Source organism: Chiloscyllium plagiosum, chromosome 13 (genome assembly GCF_004010195.1).
Source record: "Chiloscyllium plagiosum isolate BGI_BamShark_2017 chromosome 13, ASM401019v2, whole genome shotgun sequence".
Lineage (NCBI taxonomy): Eukaryota > Metazoa > Chordata > Chondrichthyes > Orectolobiformes > Hemiscylliidae > Chiloscyllium > Chiloscyllium plagiosum.
Genome location: NC_057722.1, coordinates 78,420,376 through 78,445,479, shown reverse-complemented (window position 1 = coordinate 78,445,479; position 25,104 = coordinate 78,420,376). Strand labels below are relative to the sequence as shown.

General features: G+C 40.4%; 1 protein-coding gene across 7 annotated transcripts in view; it reads right to left on the bottom strand.

Annotated features, from left to right (window-relative positions):
- Positions 1 to 1,888: 1,888 nt before the first annotated feature.
- Positions 1,889 to 25,104, bottom strand: part of LOC122556221 (transcription factor Dp-2-like) — a 201,533-nt gene continuing 178,317 nt past the window's right edge. For 6 of the 7 annotated variants that reach the window (XM_043702791.1, XM_043702792.1, XM_043702793.1 and 3 more), the window contains 5 exons: positions 22,848 to 22,916; positions 19,549 to 19,700; positions 18,788 to 18,954; positions 7,418 to 7,517; positions 1,889 to 4,094 (listed from right to left, as the gene is read on the bottom strand). In XM_043702791.1, coding sequence (XP_043558726.1) covers positions 3,899 to 4,094; positions 7,418 to 7,517; positions 18,788 to 18,954; positions 19,549 to 19,700; positions 22,848 to 22,916 — 684 coding nt within the window. In that variant the 3' untranslated portion in view covers positions 1,889 to 3,898. The remainder of the gene's footprint in view (positions 4,095 to 7,417; positions 7,518 to 18,787; positions 18,955 to 19,548; positions 19,701 to 22,847; positions 22,917 to 25,104) is intronic. The other variant, XM_043702794.1, reaches the window with a different exon arrangement.

Genomic DNA, 25,104 nt, shown 5'->3' with positions numbered 1-25,104 from the left:
ACTCACTTGGAAGATTAATAGTTCTACATCACTACACCCGTCTGTTCCGCTGTGGTCTTAAATGATACACTTTCTGCACTTCATTCCATTAGTTTCCATTAATTAGAGCGCACTCTCCTCAAAAGGAAATTGGACAGACACATGAAGAAATCAGGTTTTTTTATAGGGTAGATTGGACAATGAGACTGACCAGATTTCTGCAGAGAGTTCCATGATTTGAATGGCATCCTTTCATTGCCATGACCCTTTGATCTCCTCAATATACAGGTGAGTGGAAATTGGAACAATCCTCTGGTTTTCTGCACTAGGGACTGCAAACAGTTCAAGCACAAAAACACAAAGCCACATTAGAACAAATCTCCTTTTATATTGTCTCAACATGTCTTGATCTCTGCTTCAGTAAAGGATTCATGCTCTGCAATTGTAATTGGTGAAAACATTTTCTCACAATGACCTTCAAATTCTGAATGTGGGTTCAGTCTAACCTTGAAGTGTGACTCATTTCACCTTGAGGACAGTTCTGTTCTTTTCCTCTAGCTATTTAACCAATTTAATGCAATCAGCCCATCTCACATTGTGAAACTGGAAGGAATTAGAGCTCACATTTAAACAACAGCCAAATTAGCTGACTGTAGTTATTAGGATTGTCTATGATAATGAAATAGATGGTCCCGAAATATAGAAACCAAGTGCTCTCATAATGCTGAGGTGTGTGGGGTGTGGGGGGGGGGTGAAGGTTGCTGAGCATTTGAATGTGTACTTATCAAGTAATACTCATCTGGAATCATTGAATAGACTGAATCATCTGTCACAACTATAATAATCATAACCAATTCTACAGATTAAGATCTATTGCATGCAAACAATTTTGCGTATCATATCGAAATAACAAACAAATTTCAAACTGGACAAAATAAAACATCTCATTTAAGAATTTCGGGGGAGGGGTGGTGAAACAGCAAGTGCTATAATTTCCTTTGTGCATTGGAGGGGGAAAGAGAGCATGAGAAATACAACAGAAGAGGTGCGTCAATGTAATTCTGGTGTGACAACCTGAGTCCATCAGATATGCTGCGCCCCTAAGTTTTATACTTTACTCTCAAGGCAGCCTTGGCGCATTTAATCATACTGTCCCTTGTCAGTCACAAATTCTCACAAGGAACTCCAGAGTTTTAGAGCACAGAAATGGAAACTGACTCCTGCAGAAATGCTGCCTTTCTGATGACAGGATAAAGACAGAAATCAGGCGACACCAGATTATAGTCCAACAAGTTTATCTGAAATCACAAAGCTTTCGGAGTGTTGTGTGACTTCTGACCCTGGTCCATCCCAGTCCAACACCAACAGCTCCACAGGATGACAGGATAAAGCAAGACGCCATCTGGCTGTGACAGAGCCTGTGACATCAAACTTAAAAAGATCAGGTCAGGCTCATGGAATCCTGGTCAATATGCATCCCCCAAAGAACAACACCAAATCAGATTGTTTGCTCATGCTTACAACTATAGTGTTAGTGCGTGTTTGCTGTGTTCATGCCACATCTCCTATATTACATCAGTGATGACTCTTCAACAAAGTAGTTTATTGCCATAAAAGGTGTTGAGATGTGTGGTGGCCATGAAAAGCATTATATTTTCCTTCATTTTACAGCTTAACTGGGAGAAAAACAACAAGGAGATAACACACCTGCTTCCTCCCAGAAACGGTAGCTACACCAGACGCTGTAGCACCAGCCCAGCTGTTACTCAGGTTATGTTTCGATGTAAACAGAGTAGAACATATAACAGCTTCATGTGCAAGCAATTTTCAACAAAATTTCTCAACATACCATCCAACTAATATGCAGAAAATTTACACATTTAAAGAAATTCATTCAATTCCCACATGGTTGTCTTTAAATTATTTTATTCCATGTTCTACAATACAAATTTTTTTTTTAGTTCATTGTGGAAATATTCTTCCCTGAAAACACAGGAAGCAGGTAGCTGCACCATCACCAAAGGCCATGCAGGTATGATCATCAGCACATTCAACAATGATGCCCTTAATTTAAACCATACCAAAACGTATACCTTAACATCCCATTTGCAGCACAACTGAAGAATGTTTTATATATATGTACAGTGAACATATTTCTACAAAGTGGATATAAAACTTGAATCAAAAATTAATAACTTGGCAAATTATTTACAAAAACACAATGAGGGTGAAATCAGTCTTGGGCAAAAGTGTTAAACAGACAAGAACAATCTAACAGCTTGTCATACATTCTGGCTGAAGTGTTGTCAATAGAAGAGAACGCTGGTTGGAATGTAAGGTAGGCTGCTGCTTGTCATCATCGCCTGCCTTCCATTCCTGCCCCCTGACCTATTTCACCCAGATGGGTTCAGAAAGGTTGACCTCTGGAGACAGGCTGACTTTGAAAGGAGAGGTTGGTGAGTGAGTGAGTGCATGGTCTAGGTTATTGAAATCCAGTTGCATATTCTGACTGTTGCTCTCGACATAGCTTACATTTTTATCTCGTTATAAAAGAAGGGGCTGATGAAGAATAGTATAAAATATGATACCTGGAAATATGATGGAAAGACTAGATAATAGCACTTGACAAAATATTGTTTAAAAAAGTCAAATGTACAAAAGTTCAAAATCAGAAGGGTTTTTTCAAAAAATATAGTTTTCTCCTTTCTCCTCCTCTCTTGAAAATGGGTGTCTCCTTACCTGGCCAAATGGCTCGGGGTCCGAAGTCATGCCATGGCACCTTTTCCAGATGATCAATATTTGCAGGCAGTCTTTAACACCTGAATATTGGTGGGCTTTTAGACTGCACACGGATGCCTTCTAGGCTGATCCTGCCCCACTTGATCTCCAACTACGTACACCCGAATGGGATATCGTACGCAGCAATCAGAACCAGAAAGTCTAGCCAATACTCTGTCTAATTCAGGCTGGCTGAATTCAAACTACAGCCACCTGAAGATTAGCTATGTCTGGGTACCAACCTTGGGCACCATCTCAATCCGTGTGGATAAAACAGACTACAGCTAGATTCACAGTGCCATCGGAGGAGCAGATGTACTTTAATAAGCTGCTGATCAATTCCTTTGTATGAAATAACTGACTCGATCAGCAGTTGTGACTCATTATCCTCAGTTTCTGAAAGAAAGTCATTGTTGAGGAATGTTACATTTGATTTGTTGCTCAATATGTAAAGTAAATCATTCACACAGGTGAATTTAAGACTACAAACTTAATCATACTCATTTTCTTTGAGATAAACGTCATATATTAGCTTCCATCAACATCAGGGTTTGGTATTTCTTTGGATCTCCCTTGCGACAGAACTGGGCAAACCCAGGATTTCAGATTGGAAGTATATGCAATCTAGATATTTCCAAGTCAGGAACTCAAAACTGCAACAGTCTCCAAACACGTATCTATCCCAACCATGAATAAATTGTAAAATAACCAAAACAATTTGCTTTATCTCAACATACCCTAAGTCCACAACTCAATCGTACAAGCAAAAGATACACTTAAAACACGCTGAAACAACCAGGGGGTGTACCCTCACCAGCTTCCAAAGGACAGGAGTAAAGGGAGAGAGTAGAAGCATAAAATAGACCAGAACAAAAATAAAATAGCAGCTATTAAAACTGTGCCAGCTGATCAGCTTTGGATCATTTTTTAACTGAATCTGATAATGTATCACAACAGACTGAAAGCTGCATCATAGGATTCTGCACATTCACACAGAATTGCTGTTCATTTCTCTCTCCCTTGGCTTTCAGTCTGCAAGGGTCAGTCACAAGGATGACAACAGTGGATGGTGAAACATCGTACAGTACAGCTTTAATAAAAAAGCATGTGAGCAGCTTGAGAAAGTATGCCAGCACACTCTTTACTCCCCTTCAACAAGTGAGGAGCAGTCATCTTCATCATCGTCATCATCTTCATCATCATCATTAAATGAGCATGGTGTTTCACCTCGTGATTCATAGTGCGATGCAATGCTGCTCGAGTGGCGGCTTTCTGGAGCAAGGAGGTGTCCAGTTGCTAAGGCAACTTCCACATCAAGTGATAATCCAGGGTTTATACTGTTGGTTTGAAATAAGAAAGTGAACACTCACACAGCACAGCCTTTGTAAATTTTAATAAAGTGCCTGTTTTGCACCCAAGTGCTAAACTAAAAGCAATTTCTATTGTATATTTGGAACATAGGAGAAAGGGTTGGCCATTTAGCCCTTGTGCCCACCCCACTATTCTAGAACATAGCTATTTGTCTACATCAACACAGTCTTCCCAAACTATTTCCATTTCCCTTGAGATCACTAGTAACAAGAAATATATCAATCTCTTTCTCTAATTTACCTAATGACTGAGCTTCTACAGCCTTCTGGGGTGGAGAATTTCAAAGATTCAACATCATCCCAGTAAAATTTCCCCTCATCGCAATCCTAAATGATTCAGACCCCTGGCTCTAGACTCTATCAGGGTCAACATCCTTTTTGCACCTACTCCATCGATCCCTGGAACAATTTTTCAAGACTCTATCAGATCGCTTCCGCTTCTTGTAAACACTACTGAACAGATCTCTCAATCTCCCAGGAATCAGTCTTGGGAACCTCCACTACAGTCTCTCTGTTGCTGGAAAAGCGCAGCAGGTCAGGCAGCATCAAAGGAGCAGGAGAATCGACATTTCGGGTGATCTCCAGCATCTGCAGTCCTCACTTTCTCCTACAGTCTCTCTGTGGTTGGTATATCCTTTGGGTAAGGGGTTCAGAATTGCAGACAATCCTCCAGGTTCAGCCTCACCAATGCTCTATACAAGTGAAGCTCATTTTCTTTGGTCTTTTATTCAAATCGTCTTGTGATACCATCTGCCTTCCAAATGTTTGATTTCAATGATTTATAATCAAGGATACCTAGGTCTCTTTGAACATCAAGCTTTCCAATCTCTCATAATTCAACAAATACTTTGCACCTCAGTTCCTTTGACTAAAGTGAATAACCTCACACTTATTCCACATTAAAGCCCACCTGCCAGCTTTTGCCCACTCACTCAGTCTGTCTAAATGCCTTCTTTGTGTCCTTCTCACAGTTCACATTCTCACTGTTGTTTGAATCATATACAAACTTGGAATTATTACAAATGGTCTCCAGATGAAAATCACTGAGACTGATTGCGAGGGCATGGTATTGTGGCAGTGACCCATGCTATACACCTCTGTTCAGAGCCTGCCAACTTGAGAATGACCATTAATTACTACTCTCTGCATTCTGCCTGTTAACCAAACTTCAATCCATGCTAATTGAGAGCGTGGTGCTGGAAAAGCACAGCAGGTCAGGCAGCATCCAAGGAACAGGAGAGTCGACCTTTTGGACATAAGTCTTTCATCAGGAATGAGGCTGTGAGCCGACGGGGTGGTGAGATAAATGGGAGGGAGGGTGGGATGGGGGGGGTAAGGTAGCTGAGGCTGTGATAGGTAGATGAAGGTGGGGGTAATGGTGATAGGTTGGAGAGGAGAGTGGAGCGGATAGATAGGAAGGAAGATGGACAGATCATGAGGGCGGTGCTGAGTTGGATGGAGGTTGGAGGCCTCATCTTCCACCTTGGGACTCTCCAACCACACGGGATCAATGTGGATTTCACCACTTTCCTAATTTCCCCTCCCCCTACCTTATCCCAGATCCAAACTTCCAACTCAGCACCGCCCTCATGACCTTCCCTGCTCCTCGGATGCTGCCTGACCTGCTGTAGTTTTCCAGCACCACACTCTCGACTCTAATCTCCAGCATCTGCAGTCCTCACTTTCACCTGGTTGATTTAATCCATGCCATTACATTATCGCAAGTGCTTTAATTTTGCTTTAAGGACTTTTTCAAAAGACTACTGAAAGTCCAAATATACCACATTTACTGATTCCTTCTCATCAACACTGCTAGTAACATCCTCAAAAACTATCAGGTTTGTCAAACATGACTGCTTCCTTCATAAATCCATATTGACTCTGTCCATTCAGACAATTAATTTTCTAGACATTCTAAACAATAATCACCTCCCTAATAATAGATTCTAGTATTTTCCTTTCTAATGATGTCAGACGAACAAGTCTGTAGTTCCCTGGTTTCTCTCTGCCTCCTTTCTTGAACAGGGGGTTTACATTTATAACTTTCTAATCTGCAGATACTGTTGCAGAATTAAGAGGATGTTGAAAGATGACCACCTCCAATGTATCGTCTATCATTGTAGCCAATTCTTTTAACAAACAGTGAACATCACTGGGTCCCAGGAATTTGTTAACTTCCAACCCTGATAATTTCTCCAATATACCTTTACTTTTCCTAATAATATCTTTCAAACCCACACTCTACAAGAGCCCTATTTCAGGGAGATTTCTGGTATCTTCCTTTTTGAAGGACGACACAAAGTATTTACGTAGTTTTTCTAATTGTGCTTATAAACCTTCCTTCTTCACCTGTAGTGGACCCGCATTTGTCTTTGCTAAACATATCCTGTTTGCATACCTATACCAAGCTTTTAAAAGACTTGTACGTTTCTTGCTATTTTACATTTATATTCTATTCTCTTTTTATCAATTATTTTTATTCTATTTTGCTGAATTATAAAATTGTTCCAATTCTCAGGTTTCCAACTTTTGTTTGGAAATTTTATGAGCCTTTGCATTTGATCTAATACTATACTTAACTTCCCTTGTTAGCCATAGCTCTCTTGGCTTTCCTGTTAGGTATTTTTACCTTGTATAAATTTGTGCTTTTTATTTGAAAAACAAGTGTTAATTCTTTTAATACCAGCCATTGCCTATCCACCATCAAATCTCTTAATGTATTTTTTTCAAACCCACCGTAACAACCTGTTCAGGTGTTATGAAACACTTCTGAACCAGGTTGAACTTGATTCCACACCTCCAAAACACACAGACAGAGACAATACCACTTCAGTGCAAACATCAACTTTCTACTCATACATTTATAACTGTCTTTTGAATTTGAGATCCTGGTTTCAGAATGTACTACACCATTTTCAAACTTAACTTGTTTACCTTGAACATTTTATCATATTCCTATCTATCTTTTATAACACTTTAATGAATTAATTTCTCATTATGTAAGACTAGATCCAAGTTCTAGATAATACTAGATCTAAGTTCTCGATAACACTGGACTTAAATCTAGCATTTCAACAATATGCATTCAATGTTGAGCACTCCAAAAGGATTACAATAGAGGTGTAAGACTACCAACTTCTAAGAATTCACAGAAATTACAATGGAGAAGGAAGAGTGGTGTTCAAAAGGTTAGCCAGAAATTTCCCATTGTCAAATGTTATCAACTCATTTTACATTTCAATATCTCCTATTGTCCAATGTATTTACAATTTTAGTTATGAGCAGTTTACCTTGACTGAGAAATGGAGCCAGGTGTAGATAAAGCTGAGGCAGTTTGTATTAGATCTGTAGGTACTTCCTTGTTTGCCCAGGATGATCCGTCAGCCATTTCTATCAGAAAAATAACAGCCAGGTTATAATTCTACATCAGGGGAAATAGAGCGAGCACTGCATAAACTAATGCTTCAAAATCCACATTGTAAAATCAACGTGGGAGCAATCGATGCGAGTCCATTGTGGTTGGCAGAACTCCATTTCATTCCATCATGCAATGCTGTAAGTAAAAGACTTGCATTGATCCAGGACACCAGAAAAAAAAACTTCTCTACTCTCCTTCAATCATTCCCATGAGATGTTTTAACATTCACCTAAGCAGGTAGAAAAGATTCTGTATTTTCTGAGAGATACCAGCTTAGATAATGCAACACTGCTCCTGTGCAGCACTGAAACATCACTCTTGACCATGTGCTCAAGTAAGCATGAGGGGAAGGAATGCTACTGTTGAACCAACTCTATCACAGTTTCCAAGCCGATAATGGTATAATATACGCATCATTAGGGATACATTCACACTGCCAAAGTGAGGACTGCAGATGCTGGAGACCAGAGTCAAGATTAGAGTGGTGTTGGAAATGCACAGCAGGGCAGGCAGCATCTGAGGAGCAGGAAAATCAACGTTTTGGGCGTCCTGATGAAGGGCTCCTGCCCGAAACATCGATTTTCCTGTGCCTCAGATGCTGCCTGACTTGCTGTGCTTTTCCAGCACCACTCTAATCTTGACATATATTTACACGGTTCTGCTATCAATCTGAGACCAGCAACTGTAATCTCGAGCTGCTTTCACATCGGCTGAATGAACTGCAGGTGTGGGCACAGTCATCAAGTTAAGTACTTAGGGAGCACAATGAGAGAGCTTCTAACATAAACATTGAAGTGAGATTAAGGTAAATTACTAAGGGCCAAAAATGTTAGCAGACACCACCTCCCCCAAGCATTTCAATGCATGTTGGACACCACACTGGAACTCATTGCAGAAATCTGCAAGTCAAAGTTGCATAAAATTGCCCTCTCAAGAAGTTTCCTTCCTCTTTGGTTTGAAGTCAGGTTACTCCTACCCTGGCTTCATGCTGACAGTTTAGCATGATGCAAAGCTGAAACTGTTTGTCGTGGATGCTAATCTGAGAGTAACTGCAACCCAAGATCATTTAGATTTATAAGGTAGTTCCTTTTTAAAACAAAATCTTTGTATAACATAAAACCAAAGGCAATGCACTGCTCTGACCATGTAATTCTATAATCTATCAATTTTTCAAATCTATTTTTCAAATAATTTGTGGCTTTCCAAGAATGCGCATCTGGTTTAAACCTGGATAACGTCATGTGCGTCCTGCCCAAAGGCAGATTTCGGTTCATTGGAGTTTTTACAGGCCTCCCAATGCTAAGCCATTCCCTTAATTTGGCAATAACTTCTGTAAGTTTTAAGCCATCTATCATGCACATTATCTTATGTTTCCTGTCTCTTTTTGAAATAGTACTCTCCCTTTTTGTTTTTCACATCAAAGTGTATCACTTCACATTTAGCTGTATTTTATTGGATCTGCCATGTGTTTGCCATGTGACTTGTCTAAGTCACTCTGAACCCTCCTTGCATCTTCCTCACAACTCACTATCTTGTCATGTTTTGTGCCATCGGCAAATCTGGAAATGGTGCATTTGGTTGCTTTATCCAGGTCCCTTATATATATTGTGAATAGCTGAGGGTCGAACACTGATCCTTGTGGTACCTCATTAATCATTGCCTGCCACTTGGAAAAAGACTCAATTATTCCCACTCTGTTTCCTGTCTCTCAACAAATTCTCATCCATGCCAATATATTACTTCTAATCCTGTGCGCTCTAACTATGCCCACCAACTACTGATAAAGGACCTTATCAAAAGCCTACTGAAAATCTATATACACCACATCCACTGGTTCTCCCTTATCTATTCTACTAGTTACATTCTCAAAACATCCTCCAGCAGGTTAATTGTAAACCCTTTGCATAAACCCATGTGGGCTTTGTCAATCCCTAAAAGCTTTCCAAATGCTCTGCTATCATGTTTTTTTTTTAATATACTAAACCTAGCACTTTCCAAACTATTGATATTAGGCTCATTGGTCTATAACTCTGTTTTTTCTCACTCCCTTCTTAAATACTGGGGTTACATTTGCCATCCTCCAATCTGTGGGAAATGGCCTTTCCCATCGCTATCCTTCTTCTTGCTTTTTTTCCTCCATCTTCGATCTGCAGAAACTGCACTTCCTAAATACATGAATCATCACACAATGCTACTCCCCTTCCTTCTACTGATAGATGAGTATTTCTTGGTGGTTATGAGATACATCCTCTGTAACTGAGTGTATACCACTGTGGTACAATGTATAAAGTAAGGGATAAAGCAATTTCCGCACTTATTCAGGGCACCTTTGCAAATGTGGACAGTATAATTTCTGAGACACTGAACTAGTTATCTCCTTCCAGGGTCTGCCAATACAACCTGCCAATTAATTAGCATATAGATATGTGTAGTTAAAGAGAAAATTGCACAAATCAATAAATATTAATGCTGTTATAATGCCTTTGCTATGTGAATCTCTTAATGAGCACCTCACATTTCTTCCACCCACTATCAGAATAAGTGATAGACTTGTCACCACAGTCCTTTGTCTGTATGTTTGAGCTCAAGATAGTCCTGCCAGATACAACCAAGTATGACAGGGTAAAACTACTAAAAATAATCCAACCCCCTGTCTTCACAGTTTACAGTTTCGCAAGCTGATTAGTACAGACTACTGAAATCCTAATGACAATACTCTTACGAGATAAAAACGCATTGAAATGTCAGCAAGGACTGATTCACCCTCTGATTTCCACTTGCATCCTGTGGAGAATAATCTAGTCAAAATCCAACAACTTTCAGCAAGGGCCTTCAGACTGAGGAATCATGGACTCACTAAAACACCACGACCTATTTTAAAAGTGCAATCATTTAACATGCAAGATGAAGCCTTTCCAGCAATTCAGCGCGTACTAAAACTCTGAGATGACGTGGAGATGCTGGTGTTGGACTGGAGTGAAAAAGTGCAGTGCTGGAAAATCACAGCAGGCCAGGCAGCATCTGAGGGGCAGGACAGTAGACTTTGAGCGTAGGCTGTTCATCAGGATGAAGGGCTTATGCCTGAAACGTCGACTCTCCTGCTCCTCGGATGCTGCCTGGCCTGCCGTGCTTTTCCAGCACCACATTCTTTGACTCTGATCTTCAGCATCTGCAGTCCTCACTTTCTCCGAGGACTGGAATGGACAAGGTCTGAAGTCACATAACACCAAGTTACAGTCTGATAGGTTTATTTGAAATTACAACCTTTCAGGTGACCTGACGAAGGGGTAGTGCTCCAAAAGCTTATGATTTCAAATAAATCTGTTGGACCAAAACCTTGTGTCATGTGACTTCCAACTTTGAGATTTACAGCATCAGTGGGACAAGACTATTTTCATATCAGATATGCAAACAGCTTCAGCTGAAAATTGGTATTTAAATCAAAAGCATAGTAATCTACTCTATTAATCAACGAGATTTGTGATAACAAGTTTGATTTTTTAACAACTGAAATTAAAAAAACTATTTAACTGCATTGTTTTAATGAAACAAACCAACATTAGATATGGCTGCTCTGGGATAAAGAAGGGCTGCCTTTTAAAAATATAACATTGTTTAAAAACAAAGAAATAGGAGCAGGAGTTGTCCATTTGGCCCTTTGAGCTGCTCCATCATATGATCGTGTCCATCTCAATACCATATTCCCAATACCTCCCCAGAGATCTCACCGCCTTCATTACCTAAAGATTTATCCATCTCTTTCTTGTATATACTCAGTGATCCAGCCTCTACAGCTTTCTGTGGTAGAACATGCAACACAGTTGACTATTCTCAATGAAGAAATGCTTCCTCAAGTCTTAAATTGCCTAGCCCACATCCTAAGACTGTACCCGCTGGTTCAACACTCTCCAATCAGAGAATACAGCCCCTCCCTCAAGTTGGTCTCGCCCTGTCAGAATTTTTAAATTTCATTCAGATCCCCTCTCATCCTTCTAAACTCTCATGAGCTCTCAAAAACAGAAACTGCTAGAAAATCTCAATAGTTCTGGTAGCACCTGTGGATAGAATGCAAAATGAATGTTTGGGGTCCAGTGACCTTTCTTCAGAAGCCTAGTTTATTATTTCCAGCATCCATAGCTCTTTCAGTTTTCTGTCTCATGGATATAGGCCCTGTTGAACCTACCTCCCCTCATACAACACCCCTGCCATCCCTGGTATCAGCCGAATGAACCCCCCCCGCTGCACTCTGTCAATGCCATGTATATCTTTTTACAGGAAGAGACCAAACCTGCGTGCAATACTCCAGATGAGTTCTCTTCAAGGCACTGTAAAATTGCAGTAAAACATCCCTAATTCTGAACTCATATCATCTTGCCATAAAGGCCAATATATTGTAGGAATGAATTACTGTAGATCCTGGAATCTGAACTGAAAACAACAAATGCTGGAGATCACAGCGGGTCAGACAGCATCCATGGAGAGAGAGCAAGCTGACATTTCAAGTCCAGATGAGTCTTCATTAGAGCTTCCGTAACGAGGCACGAGACTCAAAACGTTAGCTTGCTGTCTCTCCATGGATGTTGCCTGATCCAAGGCCAACATACTCCTTGGCTTCCAAACTGGTTGCTGCATCTGCCTGTTTACATTCATAGACACTCAGATGCCTTTATGTATTCATACTTCTCAATACATCACAATTTAAATAATTCTCAGCCTTCCTGTTTTTCATACCAAACACTGGAGAGATAATAAGTTTGCAGATGACACCAAATTGGAGGTGTAGTGGACAGTAAAGAAGGTTACCTCAGATTACAACAGGATCTTGATCAGATGGGCCAATGGGCTAAGGAGTGGCAGATGGAGATTAATTTAGATAAATGCAAGGTGTTGCATTTTGGAAACGCAAGTCAGAGCAGGACTTATACACTTAATGGTAAGGTCCTAGGGAGTGTTGCTGAACAAAGAGACCTTGGAGTGCAGGTTCATAGCTCCTTGAAAGTGGAGTCGCAGGTAGATAGGGTAGTGAAGAAGGCGTTTGGTATGCTTTCCTTTATTGGTCAGAGTATTGGGTATAGCAGTTGTGAGGTCATGTTGCGGCTGTACAGGACATTGGTTAGGCCACTTTTGGAATATGGTGTGCAGTTCTGGTCTCCTTCCTATCGGAAAGATGTTGTGAAACTTGGAAGGGTTCAGAAAAGATTTACAAGGATGTTGCTAGGGTTGGAGGATTTGAGCTTTGAGAGAGGCTGAATAAGCTGGGACTGTTTTCCCTGGAGCATCGGAGGCTGAGGTAGACCTTATAGATGCTTATAAAATCATGAAGGGCATGGATAGGGTAAATAGACGAGGTCTTTTCCCTGGGGTGAGGGAGTCCAGAACTAGATGGCATAGGTTAGTGGTGAGAGGGGGGAAAATTTAAGAGGAACCTAAGGGGCAACTTTTTCACACAGAGGGTGGTATGTGTATGGAATGAGCTGCCAGAGGAAGTGGTGGAGGCTGGTACAATTGCAACATTTATTAGGCATCTGAATGGATATATGAATAGGAATGGTTTGGAGGGATATGGGCTGGCTAGTGGAACTAAATTAGGTTAGGATATCTGCTCGGCATGGACAAGTTGGATCAAAGAGTCTTGTATCGTGCTGTCAGCAAACTTGAAACATTGCATTTGGTACCCTCATGCAGGTCATTGATGTCAATCATGAAAAGCTGAAGACCAAGCACTAAATCTTGTAGTGACCCCATTAGTTATTGCCCACTATCTGGAAACAGACACATTTATTCACTCTCCCCTTCCTGTCTGGCAACAAATTCTCAAGCCATGCCAGCATGCTATGCCCAATCCTTTCTGCTTTAATTTTGGGCACAAGCCTCTTCTGTGGGACCTTACTAAACATTTTTTTGTAAGTTAAATATCTATCTGCTACATGAGTTACATCCTGCAAAGGAAACTTATCAGAACAATACCAGGATTGAATAACTACTGTTAAAAGGAAGAAAATACTGAAGCTGTGATTGTTCTTCTTAGAACATCGAAGGTTACGAGATTTAATAGAGGTAATTAAGGAAATCGGCAAAAGTACCAGAGGGAACTCAGAAGTTTTTTTGTCCCCCCAAAATCAGTTGTCGCAACCATCGATTGTAACAGTGGTGTAAGAAGATTTATTAGTAACACTTGGAAGGGAACCATCGACATATTTAAAAGGAAAAATCTGCAGCAGAGCTTTGGGAAAAGAGAGAGGGATTCATTAGATATGTACCAGTACAGGTATGATGGGCTGATTGGCCTTATACTGTACTGTTGGTTTCTTCGATAAAATGCAAGATCATAGCCCAGCAGTTACCAACTGAATTATTATGAAGATGTAGTCACACTGCTGACCTTGCTCACACAGTGAACAGGGTGAATTCAGAATGGTCTCTCACACATCCTGGAATCATTTTCACTGGAAATAGCTCTGCAATATTAAGTACATTCCTGATCACCCCACATTTGTAGAAATTAATACCTTGTTTGCGTCACAGCACAACTTGCTTGATTCCTTGTGAACTGATCCAAATTCTAATTAACCTACAGCCGTTATATAACAAAATGCATACAGCTTCCTACATTTTTTGTGCTGTGTCTAACATGCTCAGAGACTTGCCCTAAATATTTGTTCTTATTGTGGTTGCCCTGTTTTTCACACACAACTATTAAAACACCTTCAAGATTGCTTCCCACAAATAAAAACTCAGCAGAATTTGAGTTCAGTAGCTTTTAGCAGGCACAAAATAAATGATAATAAATTCAGAAGAAAAGAACAGAACTGTAAAGAACATTCTCTGAATGTCAATTGGGAATGGGTTACTTAGAGTTGCCATGGTAGCTGCCGGAGCTGCTGGAACTAAATAGCCTCTGTTTCTTCACCCCCTACCTTAATGGAACAAAGCGGTTTTTGACAAAGCCTTGAATTTCTCTTAGTATTTCCTTTCTCTAGCTGGCAATTATATGCTCAGAGACACTAACCGCACCCCCGCAATAAAAAAATCTACTGAAATACATGCAGCGTCAACAAAATTAACTGACTGTGAGAGCTGGTGCAGATAATTATACATTCCCTCATCAGCTGTAAAAATCAAGAATATTCAGCATTGGCATATGAGAAAATGGGGTGCCAGCGTAACATTTTCAAATTTGTAAATCAGTTCAAAAAGGCAATAAATGGGGTGCCATCACAATTCCAGGAAACAGAACTGCCTCAAAGCACTGTTTCAATATGAGCCAGGCCTGTTCAAAAAGAGCATTCATAGCAGCAGTGATGGGATCTATTTAAAGCCAAGTGGCCATTGAAACTGACAATGTCACAATAGAATTTATGACTGCAGTACCTTTGTTTCCCAGACCTTTTATAGGGAGGGAGAACACTTTTAATAGCTACACAATAATTAAGACCTGTTTTTAAAACGTGACTCCTGCAAGTCATTTGCAATTTGCATTAATGAGGCATTCTTTGTATCTTAACACTGAATAAATGCATACTCTCAACAGAATGATACGTTTCATCCACTCAATGCATACGTAATTCCTTATATCCAAGATCACAATGATATTTATAAGTTAATCACAGAATGCAACTTGAGAAAGATGTATTAGATAGCATTGTTTACAAATTCAGGATACCTCTAAGCAAAATGTCATTGTTGAAATGCAGCATTTAATTTATGAACAGGGTCCCACTGAACAGCAGTTAGATTAGATTAGATTACTTAGTGTGGAAACAGGCCCTTCGGCCCAACAAGTCCACACCAACCCGCCGAAGCGCAACCCATTCCTCTACATTTACCCCTTCACCTAACACTACGGGCAATTTTAGCATGGCCAATTCACCTAACCTGCACACTTTTGGACTGTGGGAGGAAACCGGAACACCTGGAGGAAACCACGCAGACACAGGGAGAATGTACAAACTCCACACAATCAGTCGCCTGAGGCAGGAATTGAACCCGGGTCTCTGGCGCTGTGAGGCAGCAGTGCTAACCACTGTGCCACCCATGTAACTGATGATAAGATAACCTGTTTCAATGAAGCTGGTTGAAGGAGTGCAGTTGGCCAGGATACTAGAGAGAAATCCCATGCCAGCATGCAGATCTTTAACAATTAGAACTGCTCTGGCAGAATTTCACTCTTTGAATGGAATGGGCAAAAATTCCAAAGGGATTTAAATAAACTCTGACCCACTAAAGTTGGATGAGATGTTCCTTTGCAATTAATTTAATGGGGATACTGTATTGTCAAAGGTGTCACCTTTTAGTCAATATCTTAAATTAAGGCAGTTTGCGGTTTTTATGTTCTGGGACATGGCCTTTTAATGCTCTTCCTTAATTGTCCTGGAGAAGGTGCTGGGGAGCTGCCTTCTTGAACTGATGTAATTTAGGAACATCTGCAATGCTGCTGGAAGAGGGTTCCAAGTATTTCGTAAATGCAAAAGATCCTACAGTACACATGGGGAAAAAAAAAACAGGAAATGTTGTTGGTATCTTTGGTCAATATTTCATGTTCAATATTGATTAGCTGTCCATTAATTTATTTGCTTTTGGGGCAACATTCCTGTGTGCAAACACGCTGCAGCATTTATCATCACCGCAAGAATAAACACAGTTCAAGTAAATCTGTTGTCTAAAAAGTACTTCTGGATATTCTGTGACTGGAAAATGCAACTTCATTTCTTGGTGCAGCACTATCCTTAACTAGGCTTTCCTCTTTCAGAGATATGTAGAATTGGTAGTAAATAGTAAGGAGGATAGCTTTCGACTCCAAAAGGCTTTTCCAGCAACACATTTTTAAGCTCTGATCTCCAGCATCTGCAGTCCTCACTTTCTCCTACAAAAGGCTGTTGACAGACTAGATGGGCTGAACAGCAGCACAGTGGCTCAGTGGTTAGCACTGCTGCCTTACAATGCCAGGTGACCGCCTGTGTGGAGTTTGCAGATTCTTCCTATGTTTGCGTGGGTTTCTGCTGGGTGCATCAGTTTATCCCATGGCCCCAAGATGTGCAGGTTAGGTGGGTTTGCCATGGTAAAGGCAGAGTTACAGGGTTTAAGGAGGGGGGGCTGGGTCTAGGTGGGATGCTCTCTGGAAGGTCAGTGCAGACTCAATGGGCCAAATGGGCTGTTTCCGCACTTTTGGGATTGTATGAAATTGAATTCAATTAGTATAAATGTCAGGTGATGCAAAACGGCAGCACAAATGAGTCAAGGAGATACAGGATGTACGGTAGGGCCCTCGGCAACACAGAGGATCAGAGAGATCTTGGTGTGCATGTACACCAACCCCTTAAGGTACCACGATAGGTGGATAAAGTGGTTAAGGTGGCAGGTTAGATACTTGCCTTTATTAGTCGAGGCACTGAATTAACAGCAGGGAGGTGATGCTGGAACCATATAAAATGCTGGTGGGGCCACAGCTGGAGTACTGTGTGAAGTTCTGGAATCTACATTATAGGAGGGACGTGATAGCACTGGAGTGGGTGGAGAGGAGATTTACTGGGATGTTACTTGGCTGGTGAGTTTCAATTATGAAGAGAGATTGTTCAGACAGTGGTTGCTTTCCTTAGAGCAGAGGAGATTGATAGGGGACATTAGCAAGACGTATAAAATTATGTGGGACATAGGCAGAGGAGGCAGGAAGAAACTTTTCCTCTTTGTGGAGGGATCAATGACCAGCAGCCACACATTTAAGATAAGGGGCAGAAGGTTTAGAGGGGATGTGGAAAACGTTTTCACGGAAAGGTTGGTGGGAAACTTGAACTCAATGTAAAGGAGGGGGGGAAAGAGGTAAAAACCCTTATTACATTTAAAAAGTCTTCAGATGTACACTTGTGATGCCAAGGTATGCAGAGCTATGAAACAAATGTTGAAAAATGGGACTGGAATACTTAGGTGGTTGTTTTTGTCTGGCATGGACACGATGAGCCAAAGGGCCTTTGTCTGTGCTGCAGATCTCTATGACTCTAAGAGCCCCAACACTTTCCAGCCTATTTAATGATTATGTAGTACATTAGCTCCATGGGGCGGTACAGTGGCTCAGTGTTTAGCACTGCTGCCTCACTGCACCGAGGACCCTGCTTCGATTCCACCTTCGGACGGCTGTCTCTGTGGTGTTTGCACATTCTCTTCATGTCTGGGTGGGTTTCCTCCGAGTTTCCTCCCACAGTCCAAAGATATGCAGGTTAGGGTGGATTAGCTACAGGAAATGCAGGGTTACAGGGATAGGGTGGGTCTGTGTGGGATGCTCTTCGGAGGGTCGGTGTGGACTCGATGGGCTGAATGGCCTGCTTCCACACTGTAGGAATTCTATGATACTCCTATGAGACTCAACTGCACATCTATCATGATCTGAATGGAGAGCCTGTGGGTGAGAGAGTAATCTATGTCACCTTCTGCAGGAGCAAGTCAACTCAAGCTGCAACCTCCTAATTTCTGTGTTTAACTGCATACCCACTGTCAAAGGAAGTTACTTTCCAATTTACTTTTTCAGTATGGTGAGTAGCTTCACTGTTATTTTTACAGCAATTAGAGTGATCCATTAAACAGGATCTTGCTGTATAAAAGGAGGAATGTGGGTGTGTGATGAGTAAAAGATATTTGAGAGTGAGCTGGCCTAACCACTAATACACTGCATCATGAAATTTCTTTTTTTAGATTTTACTCCCCTCTGAACCATTTACAATGTTTGGTATTTGCATGATATTTTTCATCTTCCTGAAGAAAGTGAGACTTTTTTTTTCTATTTCAGGAGTACGGAGCAGTGGCTATCAGCTTTTGTTTGTAAAGATGATTCTGCAGTTAGTTGAAACATATAATATTCAAAGATTAGCCTGGATGTTAATACACTAAGGCCAAGTTGATCAAAGCTGCCTCTCTTCAAAAAGGCCTATATGATGCCAGTCGAAAGCATTTTAAAATACTTCTTGACAAGCAAAGTCCACAACAGGAAAGACAACGGTTTAGCCAAAAAAAAAAATTGATCTATTTTACAAGTACAGAGGAATCTCGATTATCCGAACGACACAGGCAGGGAGTATTTTGTGAATGTTCGGATAATCGAATGCCGGATAACACAGTTTAGCCAAGCAATGAGACCTTGCAATCTTGTTCGGATAATCCAAATTCGGATAATTGAATGCTGGATAATTGGAGTTCCTCTGAGTGATGTATTAGTCAGTCATTTAAAAAGAAAACATGCTGTAGTATCACTGACCTGCAACATAGGGCTGCAAAACCTTTGGCACCAATGAGTTGGCAGTTTTCAGATTTTCTGGTGTACATTTACCCGATTCCAACCCAAAGGACATTCCCATACGTTTCAGCACCTCAATATCATCATGAATCTCAAACGTATTGTCAAAGTTGAATAGATATTCAAACCTGAGAGAGTTCACAAGAAGCAAATACTTTGAAATGAAATATGTACAGCAGGTGACTATAAAATCACAGGTATTCAGTGTGCATTGACATTTGCTTGGTATTGAAATATACAAGAGAATAATTGCTTGATAAAACAGAACTTGAGTACAGCTGAGAAATAGCAATGCTGCTAAAGTTTTCAGTTTTGCATTTATCAGGCCAGACTCACAATATCAACTCAAAGGGAATATATCACATAATGCAAGTGCTGTCCAATCACGTGATAACATCTAACATTGGCCACATCATTTACAGTTTTTGCAAACATGGTCTACTTGAGTCAATCTTGATTTAGCCTGTTTGCTTTCTAGTCTTGGTGATATCCTGAACTGTCAGAATAAACTTCTCAATTTAATGACTCCTCACATCTGGTGTGTAATATTGGAGTCTATTCATGATTTTGTGATGTAGCGCCTGTGGGGAAGTAGCTCTTGTTGTATTTCACCATATGATAGAAACAATGTGGCTCGGAAGACAGGTTGACTAATATGAACAAATCGATGAAGTGAGTTAAACTAAACTTGAGAGTGCATTCCACAGAGCAAGGATACATACTTATCACTGGAGATGCTGCAATCTATGACAGTTCGCTTGCTGGTGTTGACGATGATGAAAGGCAACTGAATAGTTGAGTTTGGTGCAGGAGGACTCTGTGTCTGCTGTTCTGATTGTCGATTCCTCTGTACTAGATTTTTGAACGCTATTTGCTGTAAAGTGGGAAACAGAAAAGAAAGCTTCAAATTTCAATCACTGAATAAAAATAAAATGCTAGACTAAAATTACCAGAATGTAAAATCGGAAGCAATACAAAAATAGTCTTTTGGAAGAACAGGAGGCATAGATAAAACACATTAAAAAATGAAAAGGACCTATTATCATAGATCAAAAAGGAAGGCAGGAAGGGAGGAAACAGGTAGCTCAATGAATGTGAGGTTCACAAAGACCACATGAAGTGCTTTCATATGGCTGACACATGAAAGCATTAATTAGAACAATGTTAGAAATTAATGATTCATTACACAGCCAATCAATTAAACCTGCTTTGTGCAAGAGTTTTAGATGTGCCAATGTCTCATTATTTTTATAAAAACATCAGTTGATGAGATAATTTCAATGAATCAGACTGAGCAAGTCAAATAAGACAATTGTACAGTGGGGTTTACCTAGCTGTCACCGATTGCAAGTCTAATTCCTGCATGGTGAGATTATAATCTAAATTTGTTTTTTTTTTGATTAGGAAGAGGGAATGTGGAAGCATGAGAACCACAGCACAGAAGTAGGCCATTTGGGACACCATGTCTACTGCCTATTGCTTTGCGCTCTCCCTAAAACCCTTGACTATCCTCTTTGAAATATTCATTCAACCACAAATTAAAACATGCAGTAACCTCTGTCTCAATCACTGTCTGGGCAGATCATATCATGCTCCAACAATGTTCGATATAAAGTTTTTTTTTCCCTTCTAACCTATTTCTTTCTTACTGATAATTTTAAGTTGCTGTTACTGGAAACCCAAGTGGATTTGGAAGAGTCTTCATGAAGGCAATAGAGAGATTATTTCCTTTCACTGGGGAAGTGATTTTGACCTTTCAACATTTGTTCTCCAGCAGAATAAAACAGATTTTCCTCATACAGTTTATCAAAACTCATCACCACCAGGCTGTTAGATTCCACCAATAGTAACATTAGACGTTTAGGAGCTGTTGGGTCAGCAGTCATGGTCACATTGTAACATCTTGAACAGGAAGAAAAATACTGCACAGCAGTTTTAAATGTATAGGCAAGCAAATTATCAGCAAGATGACAAATAAATGTTGCGAATCTCTCTCTGGACAGCAGTAAATCTTTGGAAGCATTAAATTGAATTACAAGATGATGGTTTTGTCTAACAGTTCAGGGGGATAATGTGTACTATTAAGTGTGAAATCAAGCAGGTTCTTAATGTCTTTTTTATTATTGCAAGACATTTCAAATTAATGAAAGGGCATTTCTTAGACGGAGTTCTTGCTGTAGTATAATACTTGGTCAGCTCTCAAATACTGGCTTGTAATGAACTTGATGGAATTAAAATAACTCACATTAGGTGCTATAATTTAGAACAGTCACAAATTGCATCGTGACATATGCATCTAATAAACAGGATATTGCCTTTTAAATAGTGTACAAAACGATGTATCATTATAGTGGCAAATGTCTCGAAATATAATTCCACAACAGAATCTGAAGATTAACTATTTTTATTTCAATGCATCTATATTGTGGAAGAACATCTATGGTACTTTCCAAGAGTGTCGAAGGAAGAAAATGGATTGTAAGTGACCAAAGGAGTTATAAAAAGAGCTGACAAACTAGGAAAGGTGGTCAAGAAGGTGCATGGCATGCTTGCCTTCACTGGTTGGGGCACAGAGTATAAAGATTGGCAACAAAAACAGAAATTTCTGGAAAAACTCAGCAGGTGACCCTAATTCTGATTTCTCTCCACAGATGCTGCATGACCTGCTGAGCTTTTCCAGCAAATTCTGATCATGCAGCATCTGTGGACAGAAATCAGAATTAGGGTCACCTGCTGAGCTTTTCCAGAAATTTCTGTTTTTGTTTTTGATTTACAGCATCCGCAGTTCTTTTGATTTTTATCAAAATTGGCAAGTCATGTTGTGGCTGGATAGGACTTTAATTTGGTTACATTTGGAATGCTGTGTTCAGTTCTGGTCCCCACACGACTAGAAGGATGTGAAGGCTTTGGAGAGGCTACAGAAAAGGTTTAACAGGATGTCACGTGGTCTGGAGGGTATTAGCTATGCAGAGAGATTGAACAGGTTCAGCTTGTTTTCACTTGAACGTCGGAGGCTGAGGAATGACCTGATAGATGTTTACAAAATTATGAAAGGCATAAATAGAATGGATAGTTGAAGTCCTTTTCCCAGGGTAAAAATGTCAATCACTAGGGGACATAGGTTTAAGATAAAAGGGGAAAGATTAAAGGAGATGTGAGAGGTAGGTTTTTTACACAGAAGGTGGTGGAATGTGCTGCCAGAGGGGGTGGTGGAGGCAGATACAACAGCAATTTTTAAGAGGCATCTTGACAGATACATGAATAGGCAGGGAACAGAGGGATATGGACTGCGTAGCAGCAAAAGGTATAGAAAGGTGTCAGATGTCAGTCTAGGCTTGGTGGGCCTAGGGGCCTGTTCCTGTGCTGTACTGTTGTTTTTTTCTTTTTAATTTGCTGATGATTTGAGGCTAATATCACACAATAGCTTCTAAGGTTCAGAGGTGCCAAATGAGGAAAGATACAAATGGAGGCAAGCCACATAATGGGGAGAAGGATGGATGAGATCAAGAAAGAGAAAAAAAAGTGACTTTTTTAAAGATATTTTCTCTTTGGCAGCTCAGAGGTAACACTGTAAGATTGAGACCAGGTCCCTTACCTCAGTGATGGAACATGGCTTGTGTGTTAAGGGTATGGTGGAGGATCTTAACAAATAGGCCAATCAGCTATTAACACTTGCAATTACAAATGCCGCATTATTAAGGGAAGTAAAATACTACATTTTTCTCTCAACAAATCTATTTGCACAGCCAACAATTTAAAGGCTTAAGTATGCACAGCACAACAACTGCCAAACCTGAGTAATGTAACTCTCACATTCATGCATTATTCCACTGTAGTGGCATCATGCGATACAGACCTCTCACAAAAACCTGTTCACGTTAATTTACTCCCTTCATCTTTATCCCGACATGAAGACTCAAAGGCTTAATTACACTTCAATCACAAACATGAGCACTGCTGGTGCAATTATTCTGTCAAACAACTAAATAGATTTTATATGGACCATAGTTGTGTCTGTTACCTGCAGTATCAATTCTTCAAGCTGAGCCCTCTTTTGTTTAATTCGTTCTATTCGTCTCTGTTTCTCCACCTGAAAATTAAACTGCTACCATTAGAACACAAAGTAAAGCGTAGTGGAGTGGTACTGGTGTAGAATAGGGGTTCCTAATGGGAAGGGCAATAGGGAGGTTGCCACAAGTTTTCTAAAGGATCCAACAAAACAGGCCTTGCAGTTAAGGATTTTTAAACTGATCAAGTGGATTCCACCTTCCCGGAGGGTTGACTGGACATTTTTGGGCTGATTAAGAACACAGCATCACGTAGTTAAGGTGCAGGGATTCTGTTAAGGTGCTCTTTGGAAAACAGATTGGCCAAATCACTCATACAGATTCAGCAGAGTCACTGGATTCTCACTGAAGAGCCAGAGAGCGCTCAGGGAACAAGAGGGCAAGATTTGAATACACAATAGAAAGAAAATCTTTCAAGAAACATAAGAGAATTTAAATCTTGTTGAGGGGAACATTTCAAATTTGCAGAAACAGAGGGAGCACAAAATACAAGTGAACATAGCGGAAAGTGAAGGATAATACTATTTGTCCGTGTATAGGAACTTTTCACAAAACTCAAAAATATCCTATTAGACCTACTGAAGAATTCAGAACTGAATTAGACCAATGTCTACTTTGGGTGTTTTGATGTTGCCGTGAAGCTAACTTTTCCCTTATTGAGTTTAGCAATTCAAGATGCCTGCAGCATGTAGATAACATTCAAGTAGTGCCTCCAACACAACACATCCTCCACAGATGCTTCAACTAAGCATTTTCAGAGCTGATTTGACACTGAAGAGTGTTACAGGATATGCCAGACAGATAACTATTGAACTAGGTAAGTAATGACGAGCAAGGTTTATCAAGACTTTTAAAGGTGCAGAGAAGTAAAGAAACAGAGGTCCACTGAGGCAATTCCGAGCTTTCGGACTAACCAACTGAAGACTAGAAGATCTAGAAGCAGTAACAGGCCACTCAGCCCTTCAAGTCTGCTTTACCATTGAGTAAGACTATGGCTGATCTGATTTTAACCTCAAATATACGTCCCTGTCTATCACCAATAGTCTTTCATCGTTTTGATAATTAAGGAGCTATCCATCTCTATTTTCAAAATATTTAAAGATTTTGCATCCACTGCCTTTTGACATAAAACCCTCTCAGAAATAAAATGTTTCCTGGTCTGGTTTAAGTGGGTAGGTCTTTATTTTTAAACGATGCACCCCAGTTTTAGATTCTCCCACAAGAGGAAACATCCTTTCCATAGCCACCCGGTCAAGTACCCTTCGTATCTTAAATGTTTCAATTAAGTCACCTTTGACTTTTTAAAACTCTGGAGGATACAGGCCCAGCCTGCCTAGCAGTGTCTTCTCTATGTCCACTCTATCCAGGCTTCTCAACATTTGCTAAGTTTCAATCCGATCCCTGCCTCATCTTTCTAAACTCCATCGAACGCAGACACAGAGTCCTCAACCGCTCCTCATATGAGAAGCCCTTCATCTCTGGGATCATTCTTGTAAGCATCCTCTGAACTCCTTCCAATGCTTGCACATCCTTCCTTAGATACGGGGCCCAAAACTGCTCACGTATTCCAAATGCATTCTGACCAGAGCCTTATACAGATTCAGCAGTACACCTCTGCTCTTGTATTCTGGCCGTCTTGAAATGAATGCTAACACTGCATTTGCCTTTTTAACCACCAACTGAACCTTCAGAGAATCCTGAACTAGAACTCCCAAGTTTCCTTTTGCTTCAGATTTCCAAAGCCTTTCCCAGTTTAGAAAATACTCTACACCTCTATTCTTTGTACAAAAATGTATAACCTCATCTCCCCTTCACAACTCACTTTCCTACCCACCTTTGTACTGTCGGCAAATTTAGTTACCATATCTTTGGCCCCTTCATCCAAATCATGCCTGAGCACGGATCCCTGTAGCCTACTGCTTGTGACATCCTGCTGGCTGGAAAAAAAAATCAATTTTTTCTCTACTTTCTGCTTCCTGCTGGTCAGACAATTGTCTATCCATGCCAATACGTTACCATCTATATGATAAGACCTCTACATTCAACGTGAACATGGCTGAGCTGATAATTGCTTAAAACTGTGTTGCTGGAAAAGCGCAGCAGGTCAGGCAGCATCAAAGGAGCAGGAGAATCGACGTTTCGGGCATAAACCCTTTTTCAGGAATGAGGAGGGCGTGCCAAGAAGGCTAAGATAAAAGGTAGGGAGGAGGG